At 31.1% G+C, this 13,162-nt stretch overlaps 1 protein-coding gene across 2 annotated transcripts; it reads right to left on the bottom strand.

The window, feature by feature from the left end:
* Positions 1-1,298: 1,298 nt before the first annotated feature.
* On the bottom strand, positions 1,299-4,969 carry LOC133300269 (uncharacterized). 2 transcript variants are annotated; one of them, XM_061499787.1, is made up of 3 exons: positions 4,812-4,969; positions 1,601-2,269; positions 1,299-1,430 (listed from the first exon to the last, which is right to left on the bottom strand). In XM_061499787.1, the coding sequence occupies exons 1-2, from the start codon at positions 4,882-4,884 to the stop codon at positions 1,617-1,619; spliced, it is 726 nt and encodes a 241-aa protein (XP_061355771.1). In that variant the 5' UTR covers positions 4,885-4,969; the 3' UTR covers positions 1,299-1,430; positions 1,601-1,616. The 2 variants fall into 2 exon arrangements, with proteins under 2 accessions (XP_061355771.1, XP_061355770.1); XM_061499786.1 differs by having other exon boundaries at positions 1,299-2,269.
* Positions 4,970-13,162: the final 8,193 nt, after the last annotated feature.

A 13,162-nucleotide genomic window follows, 5' to 3' on the forward strand; every position in this document is an offset into this window, starting at 1 on the left:
AAGTGTTTGTTATTTTTATTTTTTATTTTTTTGATAACAAGTGTTTGTTATTTTAAATGATACAATTTGTGTCATTTCATAAAGTGGGATTCACACTTTTTTTTTGTTGTTCATTCTCTTCCTATTTATCTATATCTTTCTCTCACTTGAAATGACACAACTTTACGATCTTTAAAATGATACATAAGCCATCTGATTTAAAACTTTGTCAATAATGAGCGTTGGCATACCCGGTTAATCCTTCCACCTACACTAGTGATGGTTTGCGTTTAATTTTCATATTTTTGTCATTGGTAGGTGATTCTTAATCCCTTCATAAACCCTCATTAAGGTTGAGAGTTTTCCTTGGCCTTGCATTGCGATACCTTCCCCTAATCTAAAACATTTTGTATAAAAAAAAAACACATGTATGAAAAAAAAAAAAAAAAAGCTACCTAAACGCCACCACATATGAAAAATTGATAAAAATAAATAAATAAAAATTTGTTGGAACCAAACAATCACATACTGAATTGCAAAATAGAAAAAAGAAAAAGAAAAATGGAAATAACAATTTACTCTACGATACATCCAACAATATTATATTATATTTTTCTTGCCGCTATTGTTACAAAATATTCTCTTTACAAGAAAAATATAAATAGACTTGGAATCTCTAACTAATTGTAATTATTCATGAGCCTTAACCCTAACCAAGAGGTTAGGAGGTCAACTCTGTCCGTAATGAAATACCGGCATCAAACCTCATTTAAACTTTTAATCACAAAAAAAAAAAATTGTATGAAAAAAATAATACGAATCAGATGTTTGTAATCTGTGCAATATCAAAGGCATGCAATGCCATAGAATTGTTTGAATTTTTTTTTTTTTTTTCGTGTGTTCTACATCTTAACAACATCTATGATAGCTAGAGGTTAATAAGAGTGTACTATATTTTTATGGCATTAAGCTCTCTCTTTCAGGTTCAGTTTGGAAGCACCTAAAAATCAAATTCAGAGCAATCAGACATAGCAATTAGGGAAGGTATCTCATGAACCCTTTATTTTTCTGTATTGACCTAATTGCTTCTTGGATTAGTAGGCATCATTAGATTGCTTTAACTTTATCTTACAAGAATTATATCATATAAATTCAAACATATCAAGCATGCAAATAAACTCAACAAACAAATGTCTCATATAACTAATAAATTAGAGGCGTTAGGTTCACCAAAAAAATACAAATAAAAAATTAGAGGCGATAGATATAAATAAGATCAATAGCTATGACTCAAATTGTAACTTACACCAATGTAAAATGATATATAGAATATGAAACCAGTAAATGTAACTTACACCAAAAGAACACTAAATAAATACTGCAACATCAATAATAATTTTGACAAGACTACAAATCCTGAATTTGTATCAAATACTCCCAGTACTATGATGCTGCAAAATGACACAACAGAGATTTTATTAATCAAACCTGAATAGTTTATGCTATCACAACAAAACAGATTAAATCTCAAGAGAGTAAAATTCCAATCACAGACTGAAATTAAGACAAGGTTCTAGTTTACTCAATCCATCCTAACAGTAAAATACCCGAGATCTCGTACCAAAGTATGTCTCAAATCACAAGTTTTTTATAGCTGATTCATGAGTTACTTTCTGTGGTGTGAGTCTAGCCAAAAGTTCCTTATTGTGGCAGTGTTCTGCGTCCACAAAGTAAAAAGTCCCATTAGCCTTAAATGTCACAAAAGGCCTATTGGTTTCTGCTGGTCGAATATCAGCAAACTTAATAGTCTTTGTAAAAGGAATTGCCAGCCAGGATATCATCTCCACCTCAAAGGTGTCTGAACCTGGTTGCCACCGGATTTTGTGAATGTACGGGCTAACGAACCAGTGAAGGGCAGCAGTTGTAGTAGCACTAAAGAATATCACAGATGATGCCACTGCACCCTTCAGGATGACATTCATATCAGGTGATGTCATGAAGGTTACGACAGGACCTAGAGACGCCGAGAGGCAGCAAGTCGAGAGAGACAGAAGTTTTACTTTCTTTATGGTAGCTGAGATCGGACCGTGATAAACAACTCCAGTTTCCTTGTCACCTTCCCCAGATTGTCCTCCACTTCGAGGTCCAATGCTAATCTTGTTGTCTTCCTCTGTAGTTGTGGCTTGAGATGCCCATCTTCTTCGGAAAACAGCAAGTTGGGAGGATGCTTCAAAAATTGCATTAGCACTTACGGGCCGTCCACGAGTCAAGGACCTAAAACAATGATATGCTGAACCATGGAAACAAATATATACAAATATAAATATTAATAGGTATTTTTTTTACATAAAAACATACTTAAACATCATTGACATTCTAACCAGCTTACAATGCAGGAAAAAAAATCCAAGTAAGAACTCTATACACATTTAAGAACATAACTAATTTAGTTTTGCTAAATTAGAAACATTAGAAACACAACATACTTCAAAGTACTGAATAGAAAAGGAGCTTTACAATAAGACTGGAAAGAAGAAAATGGTAAATTAGCAATGAAAATTTTCAGTACATTTGAAACACCATAGAAGAGGCGTTTCTTCAAGAGAGCATTACATGTGAGGAACCATTAAGTCCATTAAATGAGTGATCTTTGGTTCATTATAAGTATAAGCTAACACTTTTAATCTCCAGATTATGGGTGTTCAGAATTATTTATTAGATGCTAATTTGAAGTTTGAGTGAACTTGACAATTCATGCTACGTACAACTTTTATATGTCTTTTGATGGTAAAATAGTTGTTATAGTTGACAGAGTATTACAATTTGGCAAGAACTGAAAAAACAATGAACCATGGCTTGGAATCAAATCAAACTAAGACAGTAAGACCATGATTTGATTGAGTCAGTTCCACAAGATCCAATGGTTCAGATTGGTTTCTAAAACTTTTGGACCACCAGACGTCAGTTTGGTTCAAGTTTATTGAGCCTCAAAATCAAGGCCAACATGGGCAATGAACACCTCTAATACTTGAATAACTGGGAGAAATAAACTAGAAATTGTAAGTTTAGCATATTGAACAAATAGAACGTAATATATATATATATATATATATATATATATATATATAAATGCTGGAACATTGAATCAATTCTTCATAAGGAAAAAACTCCTTGACAAATAGTAAGATTTTCTAATGCTTCTTCCCTTCCATTACAGTCAGTTTAATTGTGTTACAAAAATAATATAAAGATATGCAGTCAGAAGTCTCTGAATCAGGATATCTAATACAAAGTGAAGAACTAAGGGAAGCACACTATTGATAGACCATGATAGTTAGAAGAAGTCATCCACAATACTGAAGAGATGTAGAAATTCAGCATTACTCCTAAGGGATATTTTAGAAGAGCCAATTTCTTAACAACAGAAGGGATATACATCAAGTCAACAAAATTCACAGATGAAAGGATGATAGCAATTACAACCATACATCTATTTCCACCAGTCATAATGCCATAGATTTCAGCGCATATGAGACTTATCTCTTGGGGCATAACTCTTTAAGTATTGCACAAACCAAAACATCTTTTTGTTTGTCATCAAATTTATATTGATTTGGGGTCCTAGGTGATCTAAGTGTTTGTCTGCCACTCTGCCTACATTTGAACAATATTTATTGATTAAGTTCAATGGTTTTGACAAAATCAGGGCAAAAATTGTGGCAGTGTACATAACTTCCAAAAGGGAAAAAAGATCTCCGAGAGCTCTTTCCTGGACCCAAAAGAGAGTACTCGGGTTCTCCCAATAACTAAAAAGTGTATCATGCCTGAATCTACGAATGCTCACATTTTTAGGGGTGTTTCTCTTCCCTCAAATTTACTTCAGGGTAGGATTGTGTTTTTGGCTTCTTTATGATGCTTCACTAATGGCTGTTTCAAGAGTTGCCATTTCAGCCTTTTATGCCGATTGGGAAGCCTTCCTACAATTACGTTATTTCCTCTTGATGTATTTTGCTCTTTATTCTTTGCAGGATTTCTTATCCTCCTTTTTGTTGAAATTCCTCTCTCTTCTTTCTAATAAAATTTCTTTGACAATGAAAACAACCTCTTATTTGTTTCATTCATTTTCTCAGCAAATAATCATTTCCAAGTTTAATGAAAAGTTCATCTAACTTATTATTTTAGTCAAAGGTGTAATATACGCCTGCAGAGCATTTCTTTCCGCCCTCAGTAGGCCAAATGCAGAGAACAAATTTACAAACAATTGCAAAACAAAAACCAAAAAAATAATAATAATAATAATAAGATAATAGCAGATACTACGCCAACAGTTTTTGAATTCAGACATCAGCAAGAAGCATCAAATAATAACTTGACTTCAATAGAACTAAGGTATTCATTTGGAGTGAGATTGTTCATAATAATGATCTACTTTCCAACATTTGGTCAACAACTCAACTACAATTTTAGAATAAATTTCTATGGAATATGAGAAACTGGTCCAAACCCATATGTGTAATAATAGATTTAAATTCTGATTCATGTTGTTCAAAATTTTATAATCTTGTAAACTGTCCAGCTAGCCTATCAAATTTCTACAATTGACCATCACATCCTCCATATGAAGCTAAATTCCTCACACCCACCTTGTCCAAGAACACTCATTTTCTTCTCAGTAACCAAAAGAATCAAATTTCGAAATTTAATTAATGGTAAAACCCGATAGTGCCTAATACCCGATTCTTGTGAAATCATAAAAACAAAGGATCCACAAAGTGATCCTTTAAGGTAATTCGAAAACCCGGAAGAAGCAGGAAGAGAAAGAATAAGAGAACCTGAAGGAGTGTTTGTTGAAAAGTGGTGACTGCTCTGTGACCGCAGCAAGTGAAGGAAAGCCGCTCTTGCCATTGCTATGCGTAAAGTTACTCAGTCACACTAAGGTTTAGGGCCATTTTATGGGGTTTTCTTCCATAGATGTTTGTCAATATATAAAATTTTGTTAAGTAACTTTCAAACTAGGCATTTGGTCTTGTGGTATGTTTCTCGCTTAGGGTGCTTGAGGTTCAAAGCTCAACTCTTGTAATGCCCCCAAAAATTGTACGAGGGTTATTGAATTTTGATCTATTTAAATAAGATATTTTGAATTGAATTAATATTCAATGTTACACATAATGTTAAGGTGAATTAAAAAATAATGTAATTTATAAGAATACATTTTACAAAAGAATATTTATGCAGTTACTTGCAGAAAAATTATCTGCATTTACTTCTAAAATGACGTTATTTTGGGATTGAAAGACTATAATATTATAAAGACTATAATAATCCAACTTATCTTGCAGAAAAATGAACCCTAAATTTTATAACTCAATAATTTTTATAGGTTAATTTTGTGTAATTATAATAATTTAATTTTATTATTTAATGAGAATGATTAAGAGCCTATTGTTGGATATACTAATAATAAAGTCTAATAATAAGTGAGAGCATTGTTATTTGCCTCTTTATGTTTACAATCTTGAAATATTAGCTTCGTGTGTCGGATTTGAGCGAGTAAGGTGTCTATTCGAAGATCTCATCGAGAGAAACTCATATGTTTAATCACTCTCATGATTCGACAGAAGGATTTACAGGGGTCTGAGTTTGAAGATACTACAACAGTAACTTTTCAGTCCAGATCTCAGAAATTTCAAGTAGTTTTAGGAAATAAAACCTACTAAGTTTTGTTCTAATCGTCGAGACAATCATTTTGACTAGTCACTCGCCTTAAACAGAGGTCAAACGAAAGAGATATGGTCATCTAAAAATTCAGGTACATTTTTCTGTGAAAAAAAAAAAGAACATTTTGTGGACTACAACGTGTGCTCTTTCTAACTCTTAGCTCTAATTAAAAATGGCTAAACGTAGTTCCTATGATATTATAAAGCTGCAATCATTTGATGATACTAGAATTTCGTGGTTGAAAATTACATCTTCAATTTGGTATGAAAGAACGTGAATATTCTACACTATATTAAGTGATTTTACATCTACCATTGAAGACGTGGATAAATATCAATGGAATAAAGATAAAGATTTTTGTAAGGATTACTTGCTAAATTCTCTAAATCCTCGTCTAGCTATAACTTATAGTGAGTATAAGACGACGAAAAAGATATGAGATTACTTGAATACTCAATTCCAAAAACAAAAGGGGCATTCCAAAACTCTCCTAGCAGTGAAGTTCTTTGAATTCAAATTTAATATGAATTCAAGCATCACCTCTCAATTAATTGAACTTGAGAACATGAGGAACAAGCTAAAAGATGCTAAATATGATATGTTTCATAATCTTTTCATCGATCTTGTGTTGAGTAAGCTATCTACTGAATAGAGTTCTTTCAAGACTGAAATGCATAGACTGGAAGAACATATTGGACTAGATGAATTGAAGATGTTTATTCATATTAAGGATCAAAACTATTCTAGGAAGATTTTGGAACAAGTAGAACAGCAAAAGTCAGTTGCCAATTTAGTTTCACATTTCAATAAACCTCAGAAGAAGTCCAAGTCACTAAAAAATGAATTCTCTTCACAATTAGAGGCCAAAAAGTCTATCTTCAAAAAGAAAAAGAAGGGCGAGTGCCATAACTGTGGAAATTGGGGTCACTTAGCAACAAAGTGTAAGCTTCCAAATAAGTCAAAGAATAACACACCACAAAATAAACTCGAGCCTCAAGCTTTCATTGAAATGATGAAAAATAGAAAGACATGTGTTTCTTCTAAGTGGTGGTTGAATAGCAGAGCTACTTGTCATGCTATAAATGACAAGAATTTACTCACTAGATCATTGAAGTGAAAGACACCATGGAAAATTGCAATGGTGGTGAGATACATGTGGCTTGTGCTGGAACTGCAAATTCGATGTTTAACTCAAGATATCCCATTGTATGCCTTTATTCGATTTGAGAAATGTGAAGTATGTGCAAAAACTATGATCACCAGAAAATCCTTTAAGTCGGTTTGTAAATCACATAACTTCTTGAGATGATGATACATTCTGACCTTTGTGACTTTAGAATTTATGTTACTATGGGTGGTCAAAAGTATTTAATAACATTCAAACAATTTTTATATATATTGTTATATGTTTATTTGTTGAAATCAAAAGTTGAAGCTTTTGAAATGTTAAAGATTTGCAAGTCAAGAGTAGAAAATCAACCCAACTTGAAAATTAAGAAGTTTAGGAGTGATGGAGAAGGAGAATACACGATAACAGGGTTCAAGGAATTTCACGCTTCAGAGGGCATAATACTTGAAATCACTGCTCCTTACTCAATCCAATTGTATAGTGTTGTCGTATGTGGATGATATGTTAATACTTGGATCCGATTATTCTGTAGTGAGTGACATAAAAGTTAATTTAGCTAAAGAATTTGATATGAAAGATCTTGGTATTGCTAATACCATTCTTGATATGAAAGTAAATTTTGAAAGGAAAGTTATCTGCCTTAACTAGACTCATTATATTATGTAACTACTTTTTGCTTGGGGATACAATGAGTGCAAACCCAATTAGACACCATATGATTATAATAAAAGATTGAGTCCTCATGAAGGGACCAGCATAGATCAATTAAACTATTCAAAACTGATTGATAGTCTTATGTATGTTGCAAGTTTTACTAGACCCGACATGGTCTTTATAGTTGGTATGCTGAGTCGTTTCACTAATAATCCTAGTAAAGAGCATTAAGATGCCTTTGATAGGCTGATGAGATACCTCAAAGGTACTAAAGATTATGCTCTACATTATTCTGGTTATCTTTTTATGGGAATGTGTTCCACCCCCATCTTTAAGGCCCAATTGAAATAGAATTAATCAAGTAACCTATGAATATGTAATTAACCAATTCCTATTCTTTGTTCATTGGTTCGAACTTATAATCCCAATATTATTGAAGCAAGGCCTTCTTTATACTTGAAAATAGCTTGTGAACCCACAAAATTCATGTATGTATTTTTTTTTTCTTTCAAATGGACTTTTTAGGTGTATGTTTTTCTCCTATTGCATGAGAAAAATATTCCCTCCTGCAGACTCATAAAAAATCCCTCCTAGTTTTTTTTAATATGGTGGGTCCCAGTGGCGGAGCCAGAATTTTAGTTTAGGCCATGCCAAAAAATTTGGCATATCAAATTATCAAAATATTTATCATAAATACACAAATCTATTAGGAAAAAATTTACTATGAATTCTAGCATACTTATTTAAGTTATTTACTAAATAATATCACATAATATTGAAAATTTAAATGAACAATTGTCAATGATCATATATGAAAACAACATATAAAAAGGCATTAACCTTTCTGATAAGCATTCCAAACATAAGAATCTCACTTGCCTCCCACAGCATAATAAGTAATGAACCAAGCATTGTCCTAAGGATAAGAATACACATAAATATAATAATTATATGTATACCAACATTTAATAAAAAATTCAAAATATAATAAAGAATTACATACCTAAAATTGTAAACGACGCTCTTTTAAACTGACGAAATCTTCAAGGATAGAATCTGTAGTGAAAGTTTTAGTAATCTCTCTTTCAATATACACAATTAAATTATTTGCAAGAAAGTCATCCTTCGTTTTGTTTCGAAGTCTTATTTTCACAATTTTCATTGCAGAGAATGCACGTTCACCATTTGCTGTTGAAACTGGTAGTGTTAAGACTGGACGAATTAGCCTATCATCCAAATGATAGTCATGGCCAAATTAAAATTAATTATATACTTATATATATAATTATATATAATAAGTAAAAAAATTTAAAAACTAATCAGTGCCAAAGCCCTCGCTGGTTATAATGACGTTACGCCACTGGTGGGTCCCACCTCTTTTTGTTGCTGCAGAAAAGTTAATAGTTTTTCCTGCAACAAGAGAAACTATAAATCCATTTTTTTAACATTGTTTTTTATGTTTTAATCAATATAGTTTTAAGTTGATATTTGTGTATGTTTGTATATTTTATCTAATATAATATTATTTTTAGAACCCAAATATTTTTAAAGTACACCAATCGAGACAGCTCTCATTAGCATTAGCTAATATTTTCAAATATATTTATACATTATTTGTTTAATGAATATTTATAAAAAGTTATCATTAAATTCAGTTTCTAATGATTTATAATTAACTTTTCTATATGCAAAAAAGTAATAACCTATTGCAAAAAATAAAATAAAATACATTTAGCTTATTAGAAAACATCCTTACAGGTTACAGCCTATTGTTCATCAAGCTAATGCAGATTCGTTTTAATTGAATATTTTGATTATTTATTTTCTTTTGTTTTTACTAATATGTTTTTAATTATGTGATTAATAATTTTTCTGTACACATATGTAAATGGTTGGATTTTATTTTTTCTCTGTCTCTTTCTTTCGAATAGGCTCCACCTACTTATACACATGTGCAACAGAAATATTAATTCCTTTTATTATTTAAACTAAAGTTATCTTTAAAAAAATATTTTCTTATCCCAACCTCCTCTGATAAGTTGGTCAATTATACATGTGTTCAAGTAACTGAACACCAGATTCACTCTATTGCTAGCAGAATTCGAGACTTGCTTATGCAATAGTGGAATTTCAAGTTCCATTATAAATCTCATGAGGGAAATCGTTGTGTCGACCCATTATTAATTACAGATGTTACTGGAGCTGCAGTTGTTTCTAGTTCTAGACTTTTATAGTTTGTTGTTTTTGTTTATTTTCTAGCCATGGCCCCTTTCTATGAATTGAAAATAATACAAGACAAGTAAAGGGATTTCCTTCTCATCACGTGTTAATGACATTTGTCCTAAACAACTAAACATGATAAAAAAAAAAAAAAAGTCGCTTCCTTAGAAATATGATAAGGACAATCTTTATATGCAATCTTTAAAAAGAGGATTTTTTCCCGAATTTAAACTATGACATTTTAATTACAAAGAAACAATTTTTTTTTTTTTTTTTTTTTTTTGTAAATACAAAGAAACAATTTTAATGCTACTGCAAGCTCACTCTCTTAATTGAAAACAACATGACACAAAATAATTAAAATAAACTAATACCATCCAAAGGAGGGATTGATAGGAAGAGTGTTGGCCAGTATTTGAGTGAATTTGGCGTGTGATAATAAGGTGACAAGTAAAAAATTAACATTCGATTTTAACCCAAAAGTGTCTTGTAGGAAATAGAAATATATAACCTAACTATATCTATATATAATCATAAAATAGATGTTCAAAACCTCATAATTTTATATTGATATAATTTATTATTTAAATGAAAAAAAAGATAATATGATAATATCGGTGTAGCAAGAGAATTCATAAAATTCAACCTATATGTAAGTATAACTTCAAATCTGCAACCAAATATCTATTCTAAAAATTCTTTCATTTTTCTATCCAAATATGATTTTTTAATAAATTTTTTAAAAAATTCGGTAAACAAGTTTACATTACCTTCTTAAATGAATGCCCCATCCAAATACATACAATAGGAAAAAGACATCCTCGATGTACAAGAATCTCCAATTTGCAAAACCCTTTGTCATTTAAAACATGTGACATAAATTAAATCTATACAAGCATATTAAATTATTAAAATCTAGACTATTGTACGTATTACACCCAGAGTGAATCTCTCAATGCCATAGGCATGCTACAGTATTTATTTTATTTTTATTTTTAGCCATAATTCCCAAAATTCTTTCTGTACTTTTCCTTATTAACCAGCGGAAAGAGAGAGGGACCGCCTGGGTCTAATTACTTCATATAACACCCATTTCATTTAGCCATTAATCTATTTATATCTAATGACTTATATAAATAATAAATTTAAAAATATTAGATATAAATAATATCAACTGACTATGATTGAAAGTACAGTTTACCTTGGTAAAAAAATAATATATATTGTGTTATCAAAATATATATATATATATATATATATATATATATATATATATATATATATATATATATATATTGTATAAAACCAATACGTAGAAGCACCAAGATACTTCTGGCTAGACTCACCCCACAGAAAGTATGAGCTCTCAGGTATTTTACTGTTAGGATGGGTAGAGTAAGTTGGAATCTTGTCTCAATTTCAGTCTGTGGTTGGAATTTTACTCTCTTGAGATTTAATCTGTTTCGCTGTGATAGCATAAACTTTTCAGGCTTGATTAATAAAAAATTTGGTGTGACATTTTGAAACATTATAATGGGAGTATTTGATGCAAATTCGGGATTTTTATCAAGTCTTGTCAGAATTATTATCCATGTTGCCGTCTTTCCCGAATTTACATCAAATACTCAGACAAGTGTTTCTTCAAGAGAGCATTGCATGTGAGGAACTATTAAATCCATTACATGAGTGATCTCTTGGTTCACGAAAAACATAAAACTAACATTTTTTTATCTCCAGATTATGGGAGTTAAAGAGTTATTTATTAGATTTTAATTTGAAGTTATGTGTGAACTAGTCAGTTTCTAGGCTTTTTGATCACTATAGTCTTTATTTAATAATTAGTTATTAAATTGACTTTAATTATAAACTATTTCAAAAATTTAACCTCTCCAAAAAAACATAACATCAATCTGTTCATGTTTTACCGTTGACCATCAAATTTACTTAGGTATCCTCCTTTCTACCTGGGTAATTTTTGAAAATTTTAAAATACCCGAGTAGGGAGGAAAAAACCCGAGTATATTTCAAAAAAATGTAAAATTCTTGAATTATTTACCCGAATAGGAAGGCAGCTACCCGGGTAAATATGTTTAATTTCCCAATTTGGAGGGACTACGAGTCCCAACTTTGAAATTAGTTCGGACAAGTAATGGCTCGTGGGAGGGACTAAAAGTCCCAACAAGTAATTAACAACAATTAATGGCTCATGGGAGGGACTACAAGTCCCAACAAGTAATTAACAACAATTAATGGTGATTATAAAAAAACAACAATTAATGGCTTGTGGGAGGGACTACGAGTCCCAACAAGAAATTAGTTTCCCTAAACACATGGTTATCTGTAAATTTTCCTTTGCAGTCTTTAATGAGAATGCAGACTTATTTCTTCATGCTTTCAATATGAGTATTTGCCTACTCTTGGTGCCTTCTGGTATTTTTTTTTATTTTTTTTCGCTCTTCAACAGATAGCTTGCATCATTAATTGACTTGACTTTGTTCTTAATTTCTTCAAGAATCATACATATTTATTCGGGTAGCCGCCTCCCTATCCGGGTAAATAATTTAAGTATTTTTCAGTTTTTTGAAATATATCCGGGTATTTTCCTTTCTACTCGTGTATTTTAAAATTTTCAAAAAAATACTCGGATAGGGAGAGAGATACCCGGGTAGGTTTGGTGGTCAACGGTCAAACAAGGGCAGATTGATGTTATATTTTCTGAAGAGATTAAATTTTTGAAATAATTTATAATCAAGATCAATTTGGTAATTAATTATTAAATAAGGGTTATAGTGGTCAAAAAACTCAATTTCTGCTATGTACTATTTTTTATTTTATTTTTACTGTCTTTTGATGCTATAATATTTGTCATCGTTGACATAGGATTACAATTTGGCAAGAACTGAAAAAACAATTAACCATGGCTTGGAATCAAATCGAACTAGGACCATGATTTGATGGAGTCAGTTCCACAAGATCCAATGGTTCAGATTGGTTTCAAAAAATTTAGGACCATCAGAGGTTAGTTTGGTTCAAGTTTTATTGAGCCTCAAAATCAAGCCAACATGGGCAATGAAAACCTCTGATATTTGAATAACTGGGACAAATATTATAGAAATTGAAGTTTAGCATATTGAACAAATAGAACGTAACAAATATATGTATATAACCTGAAACATTTAATCAATTCCACATAGGAAAAAGATCCTCGACAAATAGTAAGATTTTCTAATGCTTCTTCCCTTCCATTACAGTCAAAGCTTATACTGTGTTACAAAATGTTGCATGAAGAAAAAATAATATAAAGATAGGCAGTCAGAAGTCTTGGAATCAGGATATGACTGTCATATCTACTATAAAGTGAAGAACTAAGGGAAGGACATCATTGATCAAACAAGATAGTTAGAAGAAGTCATCCACAATACTGAAGAGATATAGAAATTCATCATTACTACGTATAAGGGA

The sequence above is a fragment of the Gastrolobium bilobum genome, unplaced genomic scaffold (genome assembly GCF_033153095.1).
Source record: "Gastrolobium bilobum isolate Gb01-03AN ecotype WA unplaced genomic scaffold, APGP_CSIRO_Gbil_v1 utg1963, whole genome shotgun sequence".
Classification (NCBI taxonomy): domain Eukaryota; kingdom Viridiplantae; phylum Streptophyta; class Magnoliopsida; order Fabales; family Fabaceae; genus Gastrolobium; species Gastrolobium bilobum.